Source organism: Phoca vitulina, unplaced genomic scaffold (assembly GCF_004348235.1).
Source record: "Phoca vitulina isolate PV1807 unplaced genomic scaffold, GSC_HSeal_1.0 scaffold35, whole genome shotgun sequence".
NCBI lineage: Eukaryota > Metazoa > Chordata > Mammalia > Carnivora > Phocidae > Phoca > Phoca vitulina.
The window spans coordinates 19,136,185-19,163,722 of record NW_022589738.1 but is presented as its reverse complement, the minus strand read 5'-3'; the positions used below and the strand labels follow the sequence as shown (position 1 = coordinate 19,163,722).

The 27,538-nt window shown below is 49.0% G+C and overlaps 2 protein-coding genes across 9 annotated transcripts in view; both read right to left on the bottom strand.

Moving 5' to 3' along the window:
• Positions 1-6,540: 6,540 nt before the first annotated feature.
• USP11 (ubiquitin specific peptidase 11) lies at positions 6,541-22,535 on the bottom strand. 5 transcript variants are annotated; one of them, XM_032426658.1, is made up of 21 exons: positions 22,318-22,535; positions 14,960-15,069; positions 14,653-14,783; positions 14,254-14,371; positions 13,717-13,862; positions 13,532-13,593; positions 13,307-13,406; positions 12,765-12,938; positions 12,520-12,678; positions 11,958-12,182; positions 11,739-11,822; positions 11,547-11,641; positions 10,361-10,567; positions 9,624-9,676; positions 9,187-9,447; positions 9,043-9,113; positions 8,741-8,853; positions 7,614-7,763; positions 7,410-7,525; positions 7,146-7,234; positions 6,541-7,059 (listed from the first exon to the last, which is right to left on the bottom strand). In XM_032426658.1, the coding sequence occupies exons 1-21, from the start codon at positions 22,461-22,463 to the stop codon at positions 6,922-6,924; spliced, it is 2,748 nt and encodes a 915-aa protein (XP_032282549.1). In that variant the 5' UTR covers positions 22,464-22,535; the 3' UTR covers positions 6,541-6,921. The 5 variants fall into 5 exon arrangements, with proteins under 5 accessions (XP_032282549.1, XP_032282551.1, XP_032282550.1 ...); XM_032426660.1 differs by having other exon boundaries at positions 9,202-9,447; positions 22,318-22,534; XM_032426659.1 differs by having other exon boundaries at positions 9,187-9,444; positions 22,318-22,534.
• Positions 22,536-25,312: 2,777 nt separating this feature from the next.
• CDK16 (cyclin dependent kinase 16) overlaps positions 25,313-27,538 on the bottom strand; it is a 12,463-nt gene continuing 10,237 nt past the window's right edge. For all 4 annotated transcript variants that reach the window (XM_032426716.1, XM_032426720.1, XM_032426718.1 and 1 more), the window contains exons 15-16: positions 26,702-26,779; positions 25,313-26,616 (exon numbers count right to left, since the gene is read on the bottom strand). In XM_032426716.1, the coding sequence (XP_032282607.1) occupies positions 26,579-26,616; positions 26,702-26,779 (116 nt within the window). In that variant the 3' untranslated portion in view covers positions 25,313-26,578. The remainder of the gene's footprint in view (positions 26,617-26,701; positions 26,780-27,538) is intronic.

The window sequence follows — 27,538 nt, the reverse complement described above, 5'->3', positions numbered from 1 at the left end:
CTGGCAAATGCACGTGGACCGTGACCAGCTGTGCATCACATTCTCTGGAAACTGTAACTGTAAACCTTATCCATGCGCTATTCATTTGTTCTACTTTTCTGTTCCCCTTTCTTGCTTTCTTCTGCCTTCCATATTTCTTTTTAACTTCCAGATTGCTTTCTCTCCTATCTCCTTACTGCACTGAAAGAACGTACAATTTTAGAAGGTCGTATAAGAAAATGTTTTCAGGGGCGCCTGGGTGGCTCAGTCGTTAAGCGTCTGCCTTTGGCTTGGGTCATGATCCCAGAGTCCTGGGATCGAGCCCCGCATCAGGCCCCCTGCTCCGCGGGAAGCCTGCTTCTCCCTCTCCCATTCCCCCTGCTTGTATTCTCTCTCTCACTGTGTCTCTCTCTGTCAAATAAATAAATAAAATCTTTAAAAAAAAAAAAAAAAGAAAATGTTTTCAAAGATTTTATTTATTTATTTGAGAGAGAGAGAGAGAAAGATCACAAGCAGGGAGAGTGGCCGAGGGATAGGGAGAAGCAGACTCCCCACTGAGCAGGGAGCCCCATGTGGGGCTTGATCCCAGGACCTGGGGATCATGACCTGAGCCGAAGGCAGGCGCTTAACCACCTGAACCACCCAGACACCCGAAAATGTTTTTAAAGTATAGATACTTGGGGCACCTGGGTGGCTCAGTCAGTTAAGTGTCTGCCTTCAGCTCAAGTAATGGTCCCAGGGTTCTGGGATTGAGTCCTGCGTTGGGCTCCCTGCTCAGCGGGGATCTGCTTCTCCCTCTGCCCCTCCTACTGCTCATGCTCTCTCTCTCTCACTCTCTCTCTCTCAAATAAATAAAATCTTTAAAAAACCTCTGTATTAAAAAATAAAATATAGATACTCATGTTTATATCCATTTTTGTCCAGTTGTTAAGGAAACTTTTTTCAAGACAAGGATTATAATGGCACAAAAAAACTATAAGCATTTCACAAATGTATCACTTTTTTTTTTATTCAATGAATTTAAAGAACCCAACAGTGTTAAAAGTAACAAATCAGTGTCTGTGAGGTTTTTACAATCCATATTTCTGTCTTTTAGTACCTAAGAGTACAAATATATCGAGACAAAAAGTTGGAATAATTAATGGGCTAAGCTTTCATCTCAAGAAATGAGAAAACAAACAGCTAAGTCAATTTAACAACGTTGAGGAAAAGTACTTCTGCTTCCAGCCACAGTGGAGCAACAGGGACAAGACTTATCTTCCTGCCTGAAACAACAATAGAACCAGACAAAACACATGAAACAATCGTTTTCAAAATAAGGGTCATCAGGAAATGAAGGACAGTGTTCCCTGAGAGATAGGAAACAATTGAGATGAGCCCTATGAATTCCTCAGCTTCCTGCCTAGAGGGATTGTCCAGGCCGCGGTGTAGGGAGGGACACCCAGGCAGAGCCCAGCAGACCCCTCAACTCAAAGAGACAGAGCAGAGAGTCCATAGAAACCAGGATGGCTAAAGTCCATAGGGCAGAGTAGCAGAGAGGAGATTAATGCACAGAGGACCCTGGAGATCTGCAGAGGGTCCTCCTCAAACAGTCAGCAGAGTATCAGTCAGAGCACATGTGTGAGGAAACTGCCCGAGACTGGGGAAAGAGCCATCTGAAAGGGTTATAGGGAACAAATGCGTAGCTTTCACACAGGGTGGGGAACAGAGGCTAATCTAACCGGCAAGACTGGAAACACTCATAATTCACAGGTCATGAGCTAGAGGACTCAGTAGTGGGGAATAATTAGCCTTAGAACAAACACTTCTTTGGAACTGCCTAACAAGTCATAAAAGCAAGACCTGAAAGGATCAAACTGTTTCTAAGAAAATTAGATGCATCACAGAACAAAGATCCAGGAGATTTAGAGGAAGACAAAAATATCCGGCAGCCAGTAAGATAAAATTCACAATGTCTAGGATCCAACCAAAGATTACCAGAAATGTCTTTGCAGGGAAACGCGACCCATAATAAGGAGAATCATCAATTAATCAAGACCGACTTAGAATTGACCCTGATAAATTATCAGAGGTCATTAACAGTTATTAGCATGACTGTATGCCGTATGTTCCAAAAGTTAAATAGAGACACTGAGGATATAAAGAAGGACCCAAACTGAGCAGCTACAATGCCCTAGTTGAAAAATACACTAGTGGGATTAACAGCACATTGGGCATTGCAGAAGAAAGTATTAGTCAACTCGAAGGCACAGCAATAGAAACTACTGAAAATGAAACACATAGGGGCTCCTGACTGGCTCAGTGGGTGGAGCATGCAACTCTTGATCCCGGGGTCATGAGTTTGAGCCCCACGTTACGTTGGGTGGGGAGATTACATACATACATACTACATACATACATACATACATATTCTATAAAAAAGAAAAGGAAATAAAACACATAGAGTAAAAAGAATTTAAAAAATGAAAAGTGCATCCGTGAGCTGTGGGACAACTTCAAGCAGCCTAATATATGAATAACTGGAGTCCGTGAAGGAGAAGAGAGAGGGGAGCTTCAGGAAAAAAAAAAAAAATTGAAGAAATCCTGGCCAAAATGTTTCCAAATTTGACGAATACTAGAGATCCAGAGATCCAAGAATCTCAAAGAAACCCAAACACAAGAAACATGGAGAAACTACACCAAGGCTTATCATAATCAAATTGTTCAACACTGGCGCTAAAGAGAAAATATTCAAAGCAGCCAGGGGTCAAAAAGGACATGCTAAGTATACAAGCACAAGGATAAGGATGACAGCAGATTTCTCATTGGAAAACAATGCAAGCAAGAAGACAGTGGAGTAACATCATCATTTTTAAAATTGTTTTAAAGATTTTATTTATTTATTTGAGAGAGAGAGAGCATGAACAGGAGGGAGGAGGCAGAGGGAGAGGGATAAGCAGACGCCCTGCTGAGCAGGGAGCCCGATGCGGGGTTCAATCCCAGGACCTGGAGACCATGACCCGAGCCTAAGGCAGCCACTTAAACTGACTGAGCCACCCATGTGTCCCTGGAGTAACATCTTTAACATACTGAAAGAACTAGAAACTGTGTACCTAGAATTCTATACCCATGAAAATATCTTTTAAAAAAATAAGGTGAAACAAAGACATTTCCAGACATTCCAAAACTGAGAGAATTCATCACCAGCAGACCTACACTATTAGAGATGTTAAAGGATGCCCTTCGGGCAGAAGGCAAGTGACACCAGATGGAAATCAGGACCTAGACAAAGGAATGAAGAGCACTGGAAGTAGTAACCACGGTATGGCATGGTAAATATATGCGATTTCTTTTCTTATTACTTAAATCTCTTTAAAGCAATTGACTGTTTAAAGAAAAAAAACCCAATGTATCATGGGGTTTATAACTAATGCAAAAGTAAAATGCATGATGACAACAACTTTTAAAGGCTAAGCAGGGAGAAATGGAAGCATGCTATCAGAAAGTTCTTATACTATATGTGAAGTGGTATCTGTCACTTGAAGTTAAAGATGTATACTATAAACCCCAAAGCAATCAGTAAATAAAACCAAGAGTTAGAGCTAATAAGTCAACAAAAGAGCTAAAGTGGAATCATTAAAAAAAAAAAAATACCTAACCCAAAATAAAGCAGAAAAAGGGAAAAGGAGAAGAGGGAATAGGATAAATAGAAAACCAACAGCCAAATGAAAGACTCAACTTATAGGTAAATATGTCAATAATCACATTAACTGAATAATCTAAACACCCCAATTACAACACAGATATTGTCAGATCAGATTAAAGATCCAACTACATGCTACCTAAGTGTGTTAAGAAACACACTTAAAACATAATACACGAGTGGCATCAGCAAAATGGCAGACTAGGAAGCTCCAAGCTCTCACTCTCCAACAGAAACATCAACAAACAAACAAATGCCAAGCCGAATTGTCAGAACGAACCGTGTCAGAGCCCTGGAGAACAGAGTTTTACAGCAACGGAGCAAGATCCATCCAAGAGAAAGCCATCTTCAAAGTCGTAGGAAAGTTTTAGGTATTCTTACCCACGCTCACCCGACCCCCTCCCTGGCATGGTGGCAGCCATGGTCTCAAAGTGCAGCCAGGTTCCCAGTTCCCTCCCTTGAACTGAGGGGACAGAACTTTGTAAATGCGCATGTATGTGCTCTCTATCCATCCACCTTGCTCTATTTTCCCTTCTGGATTGATTTATTCATCATTCTGTTTCCCTCCATTTGTTTGAAATGTATACCTTTCCTATTCTTTAGTTGGCTAGCCCTAGTTTATCAAAATATAGTATTAGTCTAATTTAAAGTCTAGAAGATGCATTCCTTGGTACACTTTAACCTCTATCCATAATATATTTTATTTACTTATTTTAAGTAAGCTCTGTGCCCAACGTGTGCTTAAATTCACAACCCGGAGATCAAGAGTCACGCACGTGCTCTACCAACTGAGCCAGCCAGGTGCCTCTGCTTTAACCTCTATCCAATTCACCCATTTCCTCCTTGGCTACGTGTAATGTGTTGTTCAACTCATCCATTGTTTTTTTTTTTTAAGATTTTTTAATTTACTTATTTGACAGAGAGAGAGAGAGAGCACAAGCAAGGGGAGGGGCAGGGCAAGAGGGAGAAGCAGGCTCCCCGCAGAGCAGGGAGCCCAACTCGGGGCTCGATCCCAGGACCCTGGGATCATGACATGAGCAAAAGGCAGACACTTAACTGAGCCACCCAGGCGCCCCTTATCCATTGGTTTCTTAAATTGTATTACCTATCTCAGGCTTATCATTTCTACTTGTTTTTTTTTAAGATTTTGTTTATTTGACAGAGAGAGAGAGACACAGCGAGAGAGGAAACACAAGCAGGGGGAGTGGGAGAGGGAGAAGCAGACTCCCTGCTGAGCAAGGAGCCTGATGCGGGGGTCAATCCCAGGACCCTGAGATCATGACCTGAGCTGAAGGCAGACGCTTAACGACTGAGCCACCCAGGCGCCCATGTGATTCTGATTCTTATGATTCTCTTCTGATTATGTGTGCTGTCATTTTTTAAAAAGATTTTGAGAGAGAGCGAGAATGAGCGGTTGGGAGGGGCAGACGGAGAGAGAGAAGCAGACTCCCTACTGAGCAGCAAGCCAAATGTGAGACTCGATCCCAGGACCCAGAAATCATGACCTGGGCCGAAGGCAGCCGCTTAACCGACTGAGCCACCCAGGTGCCCCTCGTGTTGTCATTTCAAGACATTTTTGGTTAAATCAGGGAAGTTATTTTAAATGGATTCACTTTAGGAGGTCTTCGTCCAGGACTGATGATGCATAGGTAATGAGGTCTTTCTGTACTTAAAGCCCATTCTGAATCAGCTCTTTACACCTGCTTCCTCATCTGCAAAATGGGGTAACAGTGTTCAAATCATATGGTCTTTGTGAGGATTAAATGACTGCTTTTTTGAGTTCCTGGATCTGGTCCTACCTGAAACAGTATTTATCTTTGCCTACTTCAGTTTGAGCTGGGTTCCTCGCAGCAACTACTTCCCTTCTTGCCCGGGTCAACGGCGTGACTGGGAGGTTTGCGGGTGCTAATGCTGGGCCGACTGACCCTGAGTGGGGCTTGCCAGGGAGATGTTGAGGCCCTTCCTGTGGGAACGGTCCCCCAACTGCCACTGTGCAAGGTTCCCTTCCTCAGTGTGAGGGGCTGCGGGCTTGCTTACATCCACATCCCACACATCTGTCCACACTGCTCAACCCCGCAGCGGCTCCCATGGGAGCTGTTTCTTAGAGGAGGTGGTTGGCGCCTACGCGGAGGGTCAGCTGGGAGATGCTGGGTGTTTAAATGGTGTCTTATACCCATACACACTATGCTGTTCCCGTTCTGTGGTAGGGGTTCCATCTTCCTCTTCTCCGGGATGAGGCTGGAGGGACCCTGCCTGGTGGGGGGGTGCAGGGGGGCTAAGTATAGGGACAACAGAGACACAGCACATCTGTCCTGTCGGGTTGGCTGGTTCGGATCAGGTGCCACCTCTGCAGTTCTCCTCTGGGGACACAGGTGGGGGTCTGGGAGGTCGTCTGGTTCAGAAACCACACACGTGCCCACAGGATGCCTGTCTGTCCCAGGGGTACGTTTCCCACACCCGCTGTAGGGCAGGCCGTGTCCACAGAAAGATTTCTGTCTTGGGTCCAGAGAGGTCAAACGCCCCCTCCGGGAACCAACACCAGTGTAACGAACAGGGTGTGCTGATCTGACAGAACCTGGGCAATTACTTGATCTCTGTACCTCAGTTTACCCATCTGAAACCGGAGATGACAACTCCCACACGAGACCGTTGTGAGGATTGTGAGTCAGTGTGTAAACTGCTCAGGAAAACCCTGGGCACGCGGTTAGTGCGGAGAATCGTGTCCGGCGTTCAGATGGCGCTCACACCACCCCCCGAAATGGCGCCCGACAGGCACTCGGCGCGGCATTCATCACGCAACCTGGCATTCGGTAAGCACGCGCGAGCACACAGGCAGCCGACCGGCGCTCGGGAACTACCTGCGGAAAAAACCACACCGCCAAGGAACACACTGGCACTTTATATATACACAGCGGAAGGTACAGGGTCTCGATAAGAAAATACACTCTGTGTTCAGGTGCACCCCACCACCACCCCCTCAGAACAGCCCAGGTTGAGGACAGAGGGAAGGGGACAACCATAAATAGAGAATAGAAGGGAAGGTTAATGCTCTAAGGGGCAAACACAGGCGGGGAACACACTGCCGGGAGGAGACACGACCTCTGCTTCCCCGGGAGAGAGCAATACAGCGGCACGAGAACAGTAGCCACAACTAAGCCTGCGATGCCTGGCACGGGGTGCCTAACACGGGTAAGGGGGGGGGGCGGCGGGAAGGAAGAGAGCGGAGATGGCTTCCTTCCCTGCGGCAGGGCCGGGGCCCCTCAGTTTACATCCATGAACTCAGAGCTGGGCGGGGAATCGCAGGCAGGGGATGCCGGGGGGTCAGCTAAGCCGGGCTGGGGCTGCAGGCGACGCGCCACATCCTGGCGTTGGTAGAAGAGAACGTAGGCTGCCTTGGACTGCAGCGAGAGGACAGGAGTCAGTGCGGACCGGCTGGCTGCGGGATGGGGGTCGGGAGGAGGGGCGGGGGGGGGGGCGCGCCCACCTCAATCTGGTTCTCAGTCACAGGTGAGACGCTGTTGTCGTCGAAGTAGTGCCACTGGCCACTGTCCTTGTTGCAGGCAAATGTCGTGTCTGCAAGAGAGGGGTGCTGTCCACACCTACTCCCCTGCCCCCGAGAGCTTCCCACGTTCCCACCCCACTCCGCCCACCATGACGACCTGGCCCCCCCTGCTCACTCATCTTCGTCACACACGGGATATCCTGCCCCCCCGACCCCGGGCCAGCCCTGCCACAGCCCGGCACATACAGTGTCCGTCACGCAGGCCCCCGTAATGGTTGGAAACTGCGATGAGATCGTATTTGTACAGCTCTGGCGCCGACTCGTTCTGCGGCTTGATGACAAACTCGGAGAAGTCCAGGTCCCTGCGGGGGAGGACAGGGTTACTCCCAGAGAGCCCCTTCCCTGCTCCCCCCCACTCCCCAACCACCCTGCTCTGGACCCAGCCCAGACCGGATAGGAAACTCCACAAGGGTGTCCAGCTTCTCGCGGGAGAACTTGGTGTAGGAAAAGCGCTTCAGGTGGATGATGAGCGTCTCGGGGAGCATCCACAGGTCCAGCTTCTTGGTGGCCAGCTGGTGCTGCTTGCAGGTGGGACAGTACCTGCAAACAAGAGCCCAAGTCAGCACACACACACTCGCTGAGCACCTACTGCATGCTCTTTGTTCTGTGGGGCCCCCACGGGCCCCATCTGGTCCACAGAGACGCTGCTCTTCCTTCCAGCCTGCCCATTACTCCGGTTGGCCCTCTCCACGTGTTAAAATCCTGTCATTCATCAGGTACTATCTACCTGCCCAGGCTGTCATGCTTTTATACTAGTGTGTGTTTTGCTTTCGTTTCCGGTCCATGAGATGCTCGTCTTATTTTAGAGCCTGCCTCTGTCCGTCTACTTCTCCATTTTATCCACTCACTCACTCGCCAGGTACTTACTGACCACCTACTGCCTAGTCCTGTGGCCACTACTTTGTACTTCCGTCCCTCCCTGCTCCGCGGAGATGTTGCTCTAGTTTTTGAGACCGGTTTTATCTTTTCGGTTGTCCCTTTATATTTTGTTCATCCTGCAAGGAGCTACTGAGCGCCTCCTGCACCTGCCACCCACCATTATAATCAGTGAGAAGAGACAGAGACACACAACAGATACTTAAAATTAAAAGTCTTCACCCTCAAGGGTTTACTCTAATGGAAAAAAAAAACAAAGAATGAGCAAAAGGAGATCTAGGACATGCCAACAAGTGGTATTACTGAGCTAGGAAAAGAGTGATGCTGGGCAACAGAGAGCCTGGGGAGGGAACGGAAGGAGGGATGGCTCGGGGGGAGTGGCTTCTAAGAGGGTAGTAAGAGAGATCTCAGATAAGCTGACGTTTGATCAGAGACCTGAGCAAAACGAAGGAGTCCGGTCCTGCAGATAACCGGACTGGAAGGAGGGACAAACAGGCAAAGGCTCTCGGGTGGGACTAAGCCTGGGTGTTGGTGGGCAGAGTAGCAGGAAGGGTCCGAGTGAGGGATATTTACAGGTAAGAGGGATCTGGGCAGGTGGTCCTACCCAACTACGCCCCAGAGACCCCGGCCTGGTCCCTCACCAGGGATTTTCCTTCTCCAGAGTCTCGACAGTGGTGAAGAGCTCAATGCACTCCTGCAGCCGCACTGGAGCCTTCTTCAGCACGTACCCGACGCAGTCGTGCTTCACGTAGCCCTGCGCCACGAGTGAGGACAGCACGTGAAAGGGAGCGGACGCAGAAGACACGCGCCCCGTGGTGAAGGACGTGCACCCCGAAGCTAGGAATCTGAGGCCCGGGGAGCTCTGCGGTCACGGCTTGGAGGTGGGAGGGGCGGGGGTGAAGGGTTGCGGGGGCGGGACGCAAGCAACTGGGATCTCGTTTACCTCAGCCTCCACCTCGTCATAGTAACGCTTCTTCATCTCTGGCTCCCAGTCTATGGCGATGTACGGCTGGGCTGGGGGCGAGGGAGGTGGTCATGGGCCCTGCTGCCAAGGAAACCCCCCTCCCGCCTCCCAACCCTGGCTCACAGCTGAAGGAGACACCATGGGTATCCTCGTTGAAGGTCGAGCGGTCGCTGGTCCCATTGGAGTTCACTGTCTGCAGGGTGAACAGGTGCTTGCGCCGCGCCCTCTGGGGCCAGTGAGATGGTCCAGGGGAGTTGTCCATGGGGGCCCGGCTCCCGCCCGCGACTCCGGAGCTGGGCCCAGCCTGCTCCGGCCCAGAATCTTGGGAGCTGCCCCCAGCCACATGTCCCGGCTTGGGGATGTTGTCCTTATCCTCCATGTCTGCTAGGATAGGGGAGGGCGGCAGACACGGGTCTGTGTGAGCCCCAAGTGGCTGAGCAGCAGCGTGCATCCAGGTGGACCTCCCGCAGACCCCCGCCCCCACTGACCCTCCCCTGGGCCCTGGCACGGCCTGTACAGACCCTCATCCTTGTCGATGCTCTCTCCTTCCTCCTCCTCACCTTTCTCATCCCCGTCGTCCTCGTCATCCGAGCTGGGCCTGGTCACATAGCGCCTGCAAAGAGAGCACAGGAGACTCTTGAGGAGGGGCACGAGGGCAGGGAGTCCAGGGCCCAGGATACTACTTTGCTTCTGACGGGAAACCACCAGCGAAGCCCCACACAAGCAGTCATTCACGCTGACCCTGGAAGGTCTCAAGAGATGACACAGAAACGCATGAAGAGGTGGCTTGACAAGGTAGGGTCTCGTGAGCCACGGCTAAGGAGTATGGACCTTAAGTATGGTGAGCCACTTTAAATGAACACACCATCAACTGTAAACTTTGATCAGGGCAGGCCTCTGAGCAATGGACCTGTTAGTGCAACATGAAGGAGAGATCAAGTCAGAGAGCGCACTGCTCTGTTTGCCTTGCTAAGGACTCTGGATTTTAGGCACCATGGAGATCTCTTCGTAAAAATCCAAATAACCATGCCTCACCAAGGACAGGGTACTCAAGTACGAGACAAAGTCGTGTGTATTTTGTCCATTTTGTTGACCCCTGTTATCCCCAACACCCAGGAGAGGCAGCGGCAAAGCCAGAGGCTTAGACCAAGAAAAAAACCCCTCCAAGTTCCTCTCTGGCCACGTTAAGCTTAGCTGTCTTTTGGAAGTGGAAGAGGGTTGGCAATAAGCAGCTCGACACCCAGGTCTGAGTTCAGACTCCACCTTCCCCCCCCGGCCCCCCGAAAGGCAGACTCACGAGAGGCGGTAGAGCAGGATGTGATAGAGGGCATCCCAGGAGAGCCGGTCACGGGGCACCGACACCAGGAGCGGGTGCCCAAAGAGCATGAGGCCGTAGTAAGAGTTGTTGTAGTCCCGGGCTGGGGTGCGCTCCCGCAGGTAGATAGGAAGCACAACGTCCTCCCTGGAGTTCTCACCAATAGCAGACCTGCCTGACACCTCGTATCTGTAGGGGGTGAACGTCGGGTCACACCTGATCAGGACACGCCAGAGGGACTTGGGGACTCTGCCCCAGTTGCTTCACCCACCCACTCCTCACGGCCTGAAAATATTTCTTTAAAGGGTCTGAAGAGCCACCCAGTGTTTTGTGCTTTACAGACTGGTAGATGGTTCAACACTTTGTTTGCGTGATGTTTTACAAAGCGCTCTGGTGGTAAGAAAGCGCTGAGGAGAGTAACAGAAATTTTTAGTGACAAAGGAATCTAAAACCATTTTCTTTTTGGAAAACCCTCCTTGGTTTAAAAAGACTTTCTCTACTCAGGATGCACTTTCTATTTTATTTTTTTAAAGATTTATTTATTTGAGAGAGCGAGCGAGAGAGCGAGAGCGAGAGAGAGCATGCACACAAGTGCAAGTGGGGGGAAAGGCAGAGGGAAAGAATCTCAAGCAGACTCCCCACTGAGCACAGAGCCTGATGCAGGGCTCGATCTCACAACCCTGAGATCATGACCTGAGCCAAAATCACGAGTCGGATGTTTAACTAACTGAGCCACCCAGGCGCCCCTGCACTTTCTATTTTAGTTACCCAAAGATTTCAAATTTATTCTGAATACTCTTATGTTCAGAAAATATCTTAGTGTTCCCTATTTCCAAAATCCTTGTTGGTTTTTGAGGACTGCAATAGGAGTAAGGAACACGGTTCAAGCACCTGGTAGACAGGAGATTCTCAGTGACCGCTGAATAAAATGAAGAAGAAACAGGAGCCTTCATCACGGAACAAGAAATAAAACACCCAAGAACACCCTGTATAAGGATGTCTCACCCACCCCACTGACAGCCCCAAGCCTCCTGCCCTACTAAAGCCCATGACCAAAGCCCTGCACAAGGCAGGTGCCCTGTGAATCAGGCCAAAGGGGGGGCAGGGAAGTTGGTTAAGAGGAGGAGATTCCTGAGGCACCCCTAAGTCTCCTGGCCCCCTCACTCACATGAAAATATCATCTCGGTCCAAGATGCTGCTCAGAGACTCCTCCAGCTGGTAGATCTTATAGAAGCGGTGACTGAAGACATCGGCCACCATCATCTGGGAATGGAATGCAGAGGAGGCTGGTCAGTCTGCAAGGTCTCCCCGGGCCCCCTGCCCCTAAATCCTACCCTCCCTGTGCCTCCAAGCGCCTCACCCTCTCTGGCGACATGCCAGTGTGTTTGGCCAGAGCCACACACAGATCCGAGATCTTGCCCTTCTTGGGGACCACGAGCCGGTGCTGAGGGAGAAACCGTGTCCACAAAAGAGCAGAGGGGGGTGTGGTGAGTCAGTGTGGGCAACATTAAGGTATGGCAGAGTCATCAACCTCTGACTACATCCCTCGTTACGTTCCTACGTCACCATGAGCCCATACCTGCTCTGGCTTGCGGCGAGGATCCATGGAGACAAAGAAGACCTCCATGACCCTCTTGTGGCTGACAGGCAATGGGACGCTGAGGTAGCAGAAGGGGTCGAAGGTCACAGACACATTGCCACAATCAGGGCACACCAGCGTGGACTTGAAGAGACCATGGAAAGTGTCCACGATCACAGAATCATTCCGCCGTTTGTGGTTCTGCCAGGCCTCCTGAGCGACCTCCTGTTGAGAGTGTCATGTTGGGTGATAAGGCTTGCCTGGGGCAGGGGAAACCGTAGTTTGGGGTGGATGTGAATGGGGATGAAGTCCAGGTGAGGGCCATGGCAAAGTCCAGACAGAGTCACAGCTAGGGCTACCTGGAGGCTGTGCTCACGGTCAGGCTGGGGTTTCTTTGGGCAGGAGGGTTAACTCTGGGCGGGAGCCCGGACTGGGACTAGGGTTGGAGATGAGGTCAGGTGGGGTGTGGGATACCCCAGGGAGGCCACAGGATCTCTGAAGCAGAGGCCCTGGTGGCTTTAATGGAGCTCTCAGCATAGGGGTCTCTGAGGAGTGCCCCCACCTGATCTGGCCGCCCAGCAGCATCGCACAACTCCACATATTCCTTCTTTTTGACACGATTGAGGTCCTCATGCAGCCCATCCAGGAGGAACGATAGCAGCTCCTGTGAGTCATGCTGCTGGTAGCCCAGAAACTGGGACGCAAAGTGGCCGACCTTGGTCTGAGAAGATGGGCAGGGTGGTCAGGGCGATAGGGAGGCGGGGGGGGGGGGTGCGTGGGCAGGGGCAGCCCAGGCCTGAGTCACACCTTAAACACATGAGGCACGATGGACCGGTGGTGGCCAGACCAGGCCTGCTTCACCAGGTCCGCGTAGGCCTCTGCGATCTCCCCCTTCATGCCCAGCGGGTTGCAGAAGTTGAGCTCCTCCAGGTAGCGGTTTTTAAGGAAGTACTCGGTGAGCTGTGGCACGTTGCTGAGGCACTGCAGGAGGCAGGGCCCGGGAAAATGGGGCAGAGGAGAGGGGAGAGGGGTGACCAAGGTGGAGACAGAGAGAAGGAAGCAAAGAGGAAGGAGAGAGAAAGGGGGGGAGGGGGACAAAAAGGTGGGGGAGAGAAGGCAGCAGCATTTCGAGAAAAGGAAGAACGCAGTGACGAAGGAGAGAAGAACCCGGAAAACGGGCAAGCCGAGGGAGAAGGTGCTGATGTTTCAGGGAGGACCGTGGGCACGTCAAGTCCGACGTGTGGGGCCCCAGCTTTCAACCTGACCCCTTGGCCTGCAGTCCCCCCCCAATCCTCGTCACTTGAAGCCCACCCCTGCGGCTGCGCCAGACACAGCTCTACCCGCCCAACCTGCAGGGCCGAGTTCATGAAGCACGTGTTGCCCAGGTTGGTGAGACCACAGATGCCTGGCTGGCCCTGGAATTCCTCCTCCTCCTCCAACGCAGTGTTCCTAGGGTGGAGGGGAAACGGTTATCAGCTGAAGGCCAAAGACGTGCAGGTGAAATGGGCTCATGAACTCAGTCATCCTGCCTACTGGGGGGACCCCACTCTGAACCAGACACTCTAGAGGCTTACACGGCCTGTGGCTGGGCACTGGGCCAAGTGCCATCCTTGTTTCGGGTCTCCATGATGACCACCTGGGTCGAGGAAGAGAAAAGAAAAGCAGGAAAGGCACTCACGGAGGGCCTACGGGCACGTCACCCTCACTTGCCCCGACCTGAGAGCACGGTGGTGAGCAGGAGGGCCGTCCGCACCCTCACCTGCCCAGTCCTGAGGGCAGCGTCAAGAAGTGTGACGCGGGTGTTGCACAATCTCTCAAAAGAGCCCTCTGCGTTCTTGATCCACAGCCGTGTCTCTTCCTGGGGGCTCACCAGAAATTGCTCTCGGGCGGTGCGCAAAACGAGGTCTGTGGAAGGTGGCAGAGCACACTCAAGGTCTTCCTGAGACCCTGAATGATCGACCCATCTCAGCATCAGCCCCTGACTCATCCTCACAGACTGGGCACACTCGGCCAATACCTCGTGTCCCCGAACGCTCTCCGAATGACGGATGCCCGCTCGGGACCTGAGACCCCCAGCCTGCCATACCATCTAAGCCACGGGAATGCAGCTCGCACCCCCCGGCCTTGGGATTTTAGGGCACCCCCTCAGGGCCTCCGCCCAACTCGATCAATACCTTCTTGGTCCTCCGAAGTCTGACCGATGCTTTCTCAGTCGGCCACAGCCAAAGAAAGCCCAGGCATTCTTAGGTCACTGAGCTGTGGGAAGGCTACCTCATTCTGTGGCCCTCAGACTCACCAACAGAATCTGTATGGCTGAATTGAGCAGTGTGAGGTGTGTCCATATCACTGTGCCGGACAAGCAGCAGTTCTACTGGGTACACTTCGACCTTCTGGACGCTGGGCAGCTCCACAACCTGGAAGGTGGAGGGGTGCAAACGCGGGCGCACCCACATTAACAGATACACAGACACAGGCACGACGACCTCTAAGATCAGAGGAGCATGCATGCAGACGAACACACACCTGGGACACACCAAGATACTTGAGGGGGGAGGAGCACAGACAAGGTGTTATCTACACAGCATACGTGGAGACCCATGTACACACTGGTCTAGACCCATCCTGGGCCTACAAGGCCTTTCTCCCACCCCATCCCCCAAGAATCTACCCTGAGCACCCTCCCCATCTGCTATACCTTGCGTTCAATGGGTGGCTGGCCATGCTCTAGACCGTACCAGTCGACCAGGTAATGCCAAGCAGCCGCCGGGAGCAGCACATAATCTTCACCTTCCACTAGACCCTTCTTGAGGCGCCAGTTTACCTGGTCTGCCGGGGGCAGAGGAAGGCGGCAGAGGAAGAATCAGGGAAGGAAAGTGGTAAGTCACTCTGGCCATCTCACCAATGACATAGCTCAGTGAAGAGGCTTATGATCGTTTGTTGTAAGCACAGAGGGGACAAGAACACCAGGGCTTGGCTGGGGTGGGGAGGGAGAGGCCTGGTACCTTCAAAGAGGTCAGCATTATTGATGCAGCCAGGGAAGGTGCCGGAGTCCTGGTCTCCTCCCTGCACGTACACTTCCCACTGTTTGTACCAGTGCTGCTCCACGAGGAACCTGGACCAGACAGGTAACAAGGGTGTCACATGGTTACCTGGAGTTAGTGGTACCACTTCCCATGGTTATTAGACTAAAAGGATCAACACACTGCAAGTCGACACAACAAATTTCACGTACACCTAAAACTAATACCATGTTGTATGTCAATTATATCTCAATAAAAAAGGGAAATCTCTCCCAGAACTCAACATGAAAAAAAAAAGCTTCACCATCATATAAAAATAATTAGAAGCAAAATTTATTCAGCGAAACTCAGGTTTTAACAGATTACCTAATTTCTTAGGACACTAAAAGAGATTTGATTAAAAACAGAAAATGGCAAAACCCCAAACAAAACAAGACAAAACAAACCACAAACCCACATGCATAGTGCCAGGAAATACGAGGTTTTATTACAGAACAAAGAATTAGGCTGAAAATTACCCGTTATTTACAGCTAATGTTTTAAAGATTTAGCCATTCATTAAGTGTGCAGTGTTTGTAAAGGATATATAAATGGAGAATAAGAAATGAATTATTAAATTCTGGAAATCTGCTCAGAAACTGAGAAGAATTTAAAATGCTAAAAGAATCACAAGGTTTTCCTTCAAAGACTGCATCTCACCATTTTTCGTCATTTTTGTTTTGAGGATTTATTTTAGCTTCATAATAGATCTCCCAGCTTACGGTAACTAGCTCGTTCTTTTTTTTTTTTTTAAGATTTTATTCATTTATTTGAGAGAGAGACAGAGATAGTGAGAGAGAGCAGGAGCGGGGAGGAGAGGGAGGAGCAGGTTCTCTGCTTAGCAGGGAGCCCGATGCGGGGCTCGATCCCAGGACCCCAGGATCATGACCTGAGCTGAAGGCAGATGCTTAACCGACTGAGACCCCCAGGCGTCCCTCTATTTTTTTTAATTGTGGCAAAAAGCAGCACATACCATAAAATTTACCATCTGAACCATTTATTTATTTAATTTTTTAAGATTTTATTTATTTATTTGAGAGAGATAGAGACAGCGAGGGAGGCAACACAAGCAGAGGGAGAAGCAGGCTTCCTGCTGAGCAGAGAGCCCAATGTGGGGCTCGATCCCAGGACCCTGGGATCATGACCTGAACCATTTTAAAGTGTACAGCTTGGCCAGCTCTCTTTTAAAAAGAGAAACTCTTATATGCACGACACCTAGGATAAACATTTAGGACTGCTGAAGCCTGCCCCTGTAAAATGTCATGAGCAATTCTCAAGTCCAGAAGAGACTTGACATAAGAGTAAAAATGCTAAATGAATGTCAGCAGTTACGGTTTCAATCTCAGGGCTTGGACCTCAAAGCTTACACACAACCCCGGTCCCACACTCACTCACACACAAACCTGCTCTGCTATGGGATTTTTGACACATAAGAGGCTATCCCAGATAGTTAACTGCCTCAAATAAACACTTTTTTAAAATATTACTCTCATGCTGTAGTGATTAGTGTTCCAGCAATGTAACCCTATCAATGGGATTCTTTAAAATGGCAACTTTTCCTGTGTTCATAAAAGGATGAGGGAGGTGAGGGGGGATGGAGGCCTAGAAAACCTTGCAATAGTCACAAGTCACCCAGATAGGCACACATTTTGGTGGGGTTTTGTTGTTTGTTTTTGCTGCACTGACCCCCCTGCACGTCACTCATACTAGGAACACACACCCTCCCTGCCCCAGTAGCCTATGCCACAAATCTCCCATTACTCTTCTGGAATACCCCATCACTGACCCCTACCCCTCCGCCACTCATACCTGCAAACCCACCTCTACCCTTCCCTGAGGCTTTCACTGCCTCCACTGACAGTCTATGAGGTTAACTTCTTCCCTAAAGCTCCTTTAGGGTGACTGGGATTTTCAAGGCAAGGGGAGGCACTACTCAACTTTTTTTTAAGAGCAGATTTTTAAGGAAAATTAACATTAAAACCACTCTGTAGCATACACCTGGAACTAATGGAACACTGTGTATCAACTATACTTCAATTAAAAAAAAAATTACCCTGTAGCAGTAAGCAAAACCCCTCGTACCTGGCTACAACCTGAATTTCTAAAGTCTTCACAGGAGCCTGAAGTTTTATACCAATTTTTACAGAATAAGAATACCAGATTTCTCCAATTCAAGGACACTTTAGAAATGTTTAACATCTCTGAAATTGGGATGTCTCATAATCTGTCAGCCCAGATGGCAGTCATGACAGAGCTGTCATTGTCTGATAGGGAAGCACCCACATTGTTAGATTTACCCCTAGGTATTTGATTTGGGAGGGGGCGATCATAAAAGGTATCTTTTAAATTTTAATTTTCCAGTTTCTTCCTGCTAGTATATAGAAATACAACAGATCGTGCTAAAGTCATTTATGTTTGTGTTTCCTCAAATTTGCTGAAATGCTTATGAAATATGTGCTTATGGAAAAAATTACTAAGCAATGTTTTTTGTCCTCTGGTTTTCTATCGTGTCTGAAGAAAATTGGTTATACTGGTTAAGATAACAATATACGTAACAGGTCAATTATACTAGATACAATAATCAGAGAGAAATAGAAATATGGATATAAATGAGGAAATAGGATTTCCTATTTTTTTTCCTATTTGTTTATTAAAAGCTTTGTTAGCCTATTCAGATGGTAAATGTAATACTATGTTGTTCTAAGTTTATTATTTATATATCCGTATAAGCCTAAATAGATGTACATAGTGGCATATAAATGAATCCTTTACTATAAATTGTTACATCAATAATGTACCAAAGGATGAAAATTAGAATTTGGGCCTTTTCTGTCAAATGTCATTATTTTATGCCCAGATTATAAGTTCCTTTTTTATCACCAAATTATTAACTCTTGGTGTTTTCTGACATCAAAAAAATTAAGCTTCTACTCATCTTTGTTATTTTTCACTGCGTTTTTACAAAGTTGACTATAAGTAATTTTTTCCTTACTTCAATTTATATCTTTTTCTTCTAACAACTATTCTTGATTTGTCTTTCCCCAATTCTGAATAATAATACTGTTCAAATGTTCTTTTATGGCTAAACTACTGTCTGGGAGATAACACAAAGATTTACTCCACTGCCCTATAAAAAGAATGGCAATAGGCATAATTAGGTTTGATTAAAATTCTCCAAATTTCAATGAACTTAAAATTTTTATAAAAGCTCTTTCATTTTCCAAACTTAACATTTTCTTTAAGTTTTATTAAGTTTTTTATTTTAATTCTAGTATAGTTAACGCAGAGTTAGTTTCAGGTGTACAATATAGTGACTCAACAATTCTATACATTACTCAGTGGTCATCGTGATAAGTGTACTCTTTAACAAACTCGGTACTTTGGGGGCGCCTGGGTGGCTCAGTCGTTAAGCGTCTGCCTTCGCCTCAGGTCATGATCCCAGGGTCCTGGGATTGAGCCCCGCATCGGGCTCCCTGCTCCGCAGGGAGCCTGCTTCTCCCTCTCCCGCTCCCCCTGCTTGTGTTCCTGCTCTCGCTCTCTCTCTCTCTCTGTGTCAAATAAATAAATAAAATCTTAAAAAAAAAAAACTCGGTATTTTTTAAAGATGACAAATCAAAAAGCAAGTTTATCTTCCTAGCTTAATTACGTTAATTAGAATTAGAATTGCAAATATCTTTCAATAATTGCATATTTTTCAAGCTAAAAAGCATATTCATGTTTAAGCAACAAAGACTGGTGCAATTACTATTTACCAAAAGATTCCCCAGTCCAGGACCCTAAACTCACAAACTCTCTTCCCCCTGGTTCATGCAAAGTCTGAGCAAGCACTAGGGGGACCGACTCAATGACAAGGGAATTGCCAGAGGCCTACTGTTTATTTCAGTCTTTCATTAGATCCAGAAGTCAGGGCATATCCACCTTGTTTAAGAGCTATAGCAGCAATCACCAAGCAAACGTGAAAATTGTTGATTTAGTTCTAACGTCTTCATTACACTCAATGGTCCCCTGTGCTGTGCAGGCTTCTCCACTGACAGAAAACCCTCAACATTCCTAGGCTAGTCCTTAACCTCTAACAGAACACCGTCACTTTCCCTTCACACATCTCCATCCACTCTGCAATACTGAACCCAGCCACACTCCTTCCTTTACCTGAACAAAGAACCCCTTGCCTGCTTACCTGCTAGGAAACTACCCGCACCCTGCACAAACCTTCTAGAGACTCCCTCCACTCTCCCTGATTTAATTATGTTTGTAGATGGTTCATCCTTAAAAAGAAAAACTGGAATTTGCCAAGGAGGCTTTATTATCATAGATTTGAATTTACTCTTAAAATAGAAACTTCTAGAAATTAAATCAGTTCAGATGGCCAAATTACTTGCCCTTGCCCAGATCTGCCAACTGACAAAAAGAAGATGCAAAATATTAATATTGATTAATTAGAGATATGATTTGGGGATTTAGTCCATGACTTCGAAATGCTTTGTAAACACAAATTTCCTGACCACTGCAGCAAACCTCTATAAAATGAAAAGCAAATTAAAGAACCTTGAGATGCTTTGCTCTCACCTAAGTAGATCAGCATTTAAAAAATGGAGGTAAGGTAAAACGCTTCACATCAGCCACAATTGCAGAGATGAACTGGCTTCAATACTGAACCAACATTGGTGGGGTAATTTTTTTTTATTGACAGAACATAATTTTAAAAATTCACATAAAATTAACCATTTTCAAGTGAACAGTTCGGTGGCATTTAGTACATTCACAATATTGTGCAACCACGACCTCTATCTAGTTCCAAAACATTTTCAACACCCCAAAAGGAAACCCACACCCGTGAGGTAATTTTAAAGGGTATTGTCACCAGGACGCTGTAAAGGCAGGATGCGGCAGGAACAGAAGCCCCCAACCCTGTCTGAACACATCCAAATGAACTATAAAAAACGTTCCAGTTACTGTTGTTTGTTCTCAGGACGGAATGAAGCTTTTCCTTGCTGGAGAGCTACAGCGCAACAGTTAAAAAAAAAAAAAAAAAAAGGTTTCGTACTCCCTATCTGGGGAATCTCAACTTGTCTCTGTACTTTCCAGTAACAGGGATACATGTATCTCACTAGCACTGTGATTAGAAACTCTGTAAAATGAGCAAACCTCACTCAGAAAAGCCCTCAGGTGAGAGCATGCCCGCGGTGTGAGAGGAACAGCAAGAGTCCAATATGGCCGGATGGAGAGAGTTTGGGGGGGGGGGGGGTGGTAATCAGAGGCGAGATCAGAGAAGCAATCAGAGCCGGGGACCAGCCTCGCTAGTCATTGTAAGAATGTTAGCATTTACACTGCACGAGATGGGAAGCCGTTAAAACGTTTTGAGGAATGGATGGACATAAATGTTTTTAAAAGTTTTACTGTGTACGGAAAGAGAAAAATAGTACCTTTACAGTGGAGAAACAGGGCAGATACCATCTTCACCAAATGATCAAGGCTAACGTCACCAATGACGTCATGTGGATACCATGTACCACCTGATATGATGAGAAGGGCACACGGCAGGCATCTAGTATGATTTCACATGTATCCTCCATAAAATGAAAGCTTAGACACAAATACTACTTAGGGATGCGTACAGAAGTGGAAAAACGTTAACAAACTGAAAAATTCAGGATAATAGTGGCGCAGGGAGAGGGATTTTCATCCGAGGGGCACAGGATTTCTTAAGCTAACAGTCTGAATCTTAACCTGAATGGTGAATTCACAAATTTTTGTTTTATTATTCTTTAATATTTTTAATTTGAAATAGACTCAGAAAAATTGCAAAATATAAAAAATTCCCGTATACCCTTCATCCAGATTCCCCAAATTTTTAACATTTTTGCCATTCGCCCGATCATTGTTTCTTTAAATACATCTTTATATACGCTATTTTTTCCAACCATTTGCGAGTAAGCGGCTTACACGATGGTTCTTTATCCGTAAAAATTTCGGTATGTATTCCCTTAAAAAAAAAAGATACTCTTTCATAACCACAATACAATTATCCAAAGCAAGATATTATCACTACTAATATCTAATCTACAAGTCTCAGTCAAATTTCACCAATTTCCCCATTAACATCTTTTACAGTAAAAAAGAGAAAATTAATTCTATGAGAAAAAAACCCTGATTTTTAAAAAGTAATTTATTTTTTTCTGCTCCAGGATCCAATCCAGGATCACACATTGCATTTAGTTATCGTGACTCTTTAAATCCCATTAATTCCTTCAATCTGGAACAGTTCTTCATCCTTTGTCTTTCACGACCTTGAGATTTTTGAAGAGCACAGGCCGTTTATTTTTTACAGAATGTCCATCAATCTGGGCTACGTAAACGTTTTATGCAATCTTTTTAGGTCTTACGTATATCACAATTTAGACAATGAGATGCAACTCGGCGAGAAACAAAATAAACCCAGAAACAGTACATTTCAAGCACTGGTTAGCCAAAATCAGTAAAACAAGCCGATTTATCAAGATACGCATTGACATTTTTTTAAATAGCTATTTCTCCTGATTACAAAAACAAAACAGTACTACAACAGAAAGTAAATGTAACATCGAAGGCCCCTCCCGTGCCAATCACCTGCACTTTCTCCCGTCCTGGGAAGAAGGCCTCGGCCAGAGGCAAAAACCTCGCCGCGTCACAAACTTTGCTCATTCGCAGGCGCCATTTTCTGCTTCACAGGCGCCACCTCCCCTCTGCAGTCTTTCCTCGGCCTCAGGACACGCCCCTCGGCTCACGTCACAAGCCTCGTTCCCAGGCGCCAGCTCCCTCCACCACGCAGGCTCCGAGTCCCTCCCTCCCGCCCACAGCTCTACGGCTCAGATTCCGCTCTTCTGCCTGACGTCATCCCCCTTGCCTAATTCTCAGGCTCCAAGCAACCGCAGGCCGCCCCTGCCGCCAGATGCTACTTAACGCCACGCAGACCACGCCCCTCGGCCTCAGCCGCCGAGACCGCCCTTTCCCAGGTTCTGAGTGCCACCACGCAGGCCCGGCCCCGCCCCCATGGCCGTTTCTTTCTCAGGCCCCGCCCCCCCGCCTCTCCACCACAAACCCTCTCCTGTTCTCAGGCCTCGGGCGCCACCATACAGGCCCCGCCTCTTTCCCAAACAAGGCGATCCACTCACAGGCACTTCCCCGCCCCTCCCGTCCTCAGTCCCACAAGCCACTCTCCCGCCCCCACGGCAGTTCTTTGGACCTCGGCCGTTACGTCCCCCACCGTCGCCAATGCCCCCACTTGCCCCTCAGCAGAGGCTCTGCTCGCCGCCCTGCCTCACCAGCTTTCGCCAGCCCGCAGTGGACGCTCTCGCCCACTCTCGCCATTCTCGATCTGGCGCCGCTGGCTCTCAAGGCCCGGCACTTCTTCGCGCTGCGGCTCTCGGTCCTCGGCCGCAGCCGCCACATTCGCTGCGACCGCCGCCATCACCGTTCGCCCTCCTCTCGCAGCTACCGCAGCTGGAGATAGGAAGAGGCCCCTCAACGGCTACTTCCGGATTCTGGTCCCGGAAACGGAAACAGAGCCCCCCAAACAGCCAGGGGGCTACTGCCATCTTGGAAAGGGACCCCACGCTCGGACGCGCGGAGGGGCTAGGCGGGCATCGGACTCTGGGCGGTGATCTCTGCGGCCAATGGGCGGGGTAAAACCTCCAGATGGGAACTAAGAAAGACAAAGGTGCCTTGTAGGATTTTAACGCCATGTTGCGTCTGGGCAAAAGGTTGTGTGGAAAGGTGGAGGCGGAGGTCCCCGGTATGGACGAGGACATTTTGGGGAATGCTCAGGGACACAAAGGTTCCGGGCTTTCTCGGTCCCGTGCTCTGCTGGGGAACCGCGGCCCCTGCCCTGAGAGTTTTTGTTAGCCTGACCAGAATGCCCTACCTTCATTGCACTGCTCTTCTCGTCCATCAAAACCTGGTACAAAAAAGGTCACCACCCAGGCCTGCGGGCCGCTTCCCTGCCTGAACTAGGTTTATTTTCTTGGCAAACGTGTTGAAGGCAAGTCAGCCTCAGGCCCAGTGTATTTGTTGGCGTTATAGCAATGATAACTAATAATTGGCCCTGTTTAAGTGCTTTATTGCACGTAAATAGTAGCCTTAGGCAGTAGATAAATATCATGGTCACCTATGGACTTCAGTGGGGCAAGCTGAGGACCAGAAACGTTAATTCATTTTGTCCGGGCTGGTAAATGGCTGAGCTGTGGTTCGAACTCAGAGCTGTGACCTTAAGCACCAGGCCATAGATTCTCAGTCTGTGGTTCGAGTCTTCCTACTAGTTGAGGAGACCTTCTCAGGAGCGTTTCACAAAGTCAGAACTATTTTCACAATACTTTTTCATTTTCATTCTCTTTTGCGTGTGTGTGGAATATTCCAAGGCTACATAAGCAAAAGCTCTTTAGACGTCCTCAATTTTTAAGACTATAAGGGGATTGTGACCAAAGTTTAGAACCATTGCACCAGGCCAGGGGTTCTCAACCTAGGCGCTATTGACATTTCTCTGTTATGGGAAGCATTGTAGCATATTTAGCTGCATCCCTGCCCTTTACCCACTGAATAGCAAGTTATCATGCCCTCATTGTCTCATTCCCAGAAGTGTCTCTAGACATTGCCAGTGTTCACTGGGGGTGGAGATCACTGGTTGAGAACCACTGCACTAGGCTCTGCCATCCTTATCTCCTGGGGCTTCCAGCCCTACCTCTTGTTGATAACTTGAATATTTCAGTCTCTGGCTCCCTGTATCTACCTGCCTGTTGGCTGCCCCCTAAGACAGGCTGGTGATTGTGGCTCTGGTTCAGTGACTTCCTTACCACCCATCCCCACAAGCAAGACCACAGCTTGCCTTCCCACACCTCTAGGCTGGTGCACACAGCTCCCTGGGCCTGGAGTGTCCAGAATACCCTCTCCTTGCACATTTTCAAACCCCACCCATCCACCAGACATCATGATTTACCTCTATTTTCAGTTAACTTCTTTAGAGCAGGGATTGTGTCTTTATTGCTGTGATTCCAGCCCCTAGCCCAGACCTGGCACAGCTGAGGGGTTACAACTCGGTTGTGTAAACCCTGAGGGAGAAGAGAACAGCCCTTTCACCCCGGGGTCTCTCTAATGGCACTGAGTTGGGTCTGGCACATGGGAAGTAGCTGCTCTTCAAGCCCAGCTGAATCTTGTCAGATTCTTGGAATTGTCTCTCCTCATTGCCCCTCTGCAGACTCCCCCTCCCCATTTACTGGGTAGCCTGTCCTTCCTACAGTTCAACAAGAGGCCTCCCCTCCCCAGGCCTAGACTGTTTGGTTTCCTCACCTTCCAAAGGCCCACCACTTCCCAGAGCAGTTGTGTGAATTCTAGTCCTTTGAAGTCTGGCCCAGCAATCCTGCCTCCCTTTGCAAGGTCCTCATTTTCCCACCCTCCCTTGCTGCCAGAGGTGGCCATATCATCTTACTCTAGCCACGGAATGGCACTGGAAGTCTGTTGAGAAGCTTGTGGAAGGTTCAGCCCTGTTACAAGGAAGTAAGACAGGAAGGATGTCCTGTTTGTTGCTTGCTTCCCCATCTCTGGGAACATGGCAGCCATCATTCAACCATAAGGCTGCAGGCTGAGATATCACCAAAATGCTTACAGGGGCACAGTGGAATGGTTAGAGGTCCTTGGGCCACCACCATTGGACTTCAGTAATCAGCCTTAGTTAGGCTTATTACCTGCAGTAGTCACTGCATCCTTCTCAGGGTTATCTCACTCATGCCCAGGGTTTCTGTTACTTCCTGGACACCAATAATCCAAACTTCTAGTTCCATCCATCGATGGCCCCACTCCTGAATTTGACCCATTAAAGGATTCCCCTACCTCTCAGTGGTCCAAAATTTAGCCTCTCTCATACTTCCTCTCCAACTGGCCTGCCTCATGGTGTCCAGTTCTGACATGCGGTCATACTGGGCCTCTCCTCCCTACCTCCTGGTTTTATTGGGCCTTCCCAAGTGTCTTGCAAACAAACAGCCCCTCTACAAACACCAGGCCCCACCATCTGGCTTCCTCATACTCTTGGGTGAATCTCTTCTCTCTGCTTGATTCTTAGTTCATCCTCTATTCAGCCTGCCCTACTGCCTCAACTCAATGTTCCACTATTGCGTGTGCAACCCCTCAGATGCCTTTCATAGTCATGCCATGTCTCTGGCCCATCTCAGTGCTCTCCTAGATGATGGGGACCAGTTATGAATTCTCCAAGGTCCCAGGACTCACCTTGGATTTAGCCCACCCCCACCCCTGCAGGGACTTGCAATCAGGTTTTTCACTTTAGACTTTTTAATATTTCATACAGCGATTATGGTGCATTCAGGAACCCAACCCCCCAAACCCCACTAGGAGGGCCCCCACCCCAGCCCTCCCACCCCATTTGAGGGCCCCAGGTTTAGAGTGGAGGACGGGGAGGTAACCACCCATCTGGGACTGACCCCAGAGACTGTCCCTGCCCTGCCTCACCCTCCCCAGGGGTTCAGGGATAACACCTGGGCACAGACCCCCATGCATCCCTCTGCCCCTGCTTGTGCACATATACACACTATGGCTCCTTGAAGAGTTGGTCAGTTCCTGGCAGGGCCCTATGCAACAGCACCGAGTGGGACAGGGGCAGGAGGGTTGGGCTAAGGAGACCCTGAGAAGGAAGGAGGCCCCAGCTATGGGACTGCAGGGGGGAAAGAGTGGGGGGCCCCCCACCTCGTCCACCTCCCAGAGAGTCTCCGGTAGTCCCCAGGTCCCCCTGTGGCCGGGGATGGCAGGCGGGGGGTGGGTAGGAAGGCGAATGGTCGAGACATGCTTTCCCTTAGCCGACCCCAGGGTCTGGTGATGGTCAGGGTTCCAAATAGGGGCTGTGTCCCTGCCTTGGAAAGGCTGGGAGCGGGGCTTCATTGCACAAAATACTGTGGGAGGGCCACACGCAGGGGGTGGGGCCCAGCCAGTCTGTATACAGAGATATTGCATTTAAAAAATGAAAACCTCATTTAAAATAATTAAAAAAACAACAATGAAATGAAACAAACAAAAAAAAAAGGCCCACACAACATGAGGCAGGTGGGGCAGGCAGGAAAGCAGGCAGGGGAAGCCTCAGACCCAAGGCATTGCCACATCTTGTCTGAGTCGAGATCCCCAGCCTGGGCTAGCTCCGGACCCCTGGCTGGCCGTGGGGTAGTGGTCCTGGGGGAGGATATGATGGGGAGGGGGGATAGGCCTGGCCTCAGTGTGGGAGGCTGGCACGGCCATGCTGTCCACCGGCAACTACCGAGACAGAGAGAGACAGACAGACAAGACAGACAAACCAGGCGAAGGAGCGATGAGAGCTTTGTTAGCACCCAGCAGACAGGCCAATGGGTGGGCTGACAGGCCAATGGTCGGGTGTTCAGACAGGCAGCGGGGGACATGTGGGCAGGCGAGCATGAGTCAGGCAGGTAGCAGACAGCAAGCGAGGAGGATGCAGTTGCGGGCTGCCCTGTGAGGGGAGTAGCATCCCTCCAGCTGCTGACTGCTGGGGCCTCGGTCTGTGGCTTAGAACTCAGCTTAGAACTCGGTGTCCACCACGCGGAAAGCTGGCCTGCCTGCAGGGGAAAGCAGAGCGGATGGCTGTTGGTGGGTAAGCAGGTAGGTGGCTGGGGCAGGGAAGAGGGCGAGGGCCACACCTACCTGAATCAGGCATTGACGAAGACCGAAGGCTGGCCTCCTTTTGTAGCTGGATCTCCTTTAGTGCAAATATGGAAGTAGCTGTGGATGGAAGAGAGACAGTGGGAAATGACCCACAGGGCCATCCAGGATCACCTCCCACATGGCACAATTGGGGGAATTATAAAAAGTTGCCTTTTGAGAGGCTTGACTTCCACCTATCAAGTAATCCTTACACGCAAACCAGCTACAACTAGGAAATACGGACTATTACATGACACCAGGAAATCAGTAATTTTGTCAAGCATGATAATGGTATTGCAATTACCATCTGTTGAGTCTAGGTGATGAATGGTGTTTGGGATTTGATTTAGTTTAATCCAGTGGGGAGAAACAGGAAGTGAGCCAATTTTTTTAAGGTATGATAATGACATTGTTATTAAAAAATATTTTTTTTTTTTTTAAGATTTTATTTATTTGACAGAGACACACAGCGAGAGAGGGAACACAAGCAGAGGGAGTGGGAGAGGGAGAAGCAGGCTCCCCACAGAGCAGGGAGCCCGATGCAGGGCTCGATCCCAGGACTCTGGGATCATGACCTGAGCTGAAGGCAGACGCTTAACGACTGAGCCACCCATGCGCCCCTAAAAAATATTTTAGAGACACATGCTGAAATTTACAGATGAATGATATCTCTGGGAGCTGATTCAAAATAACCAGAGGGAGGGGCGCCTGGGTGGCTCAGTCATTAAGCATCTGCCTTCGGCTCAGGTCATGATCCCAGGATCCTGGGATGGAAGCCCACATCGGGCTCCTTGCTCCGCGGGGAGCCTGCTTCTCCCTCTCCCACTCCCCCTGCTT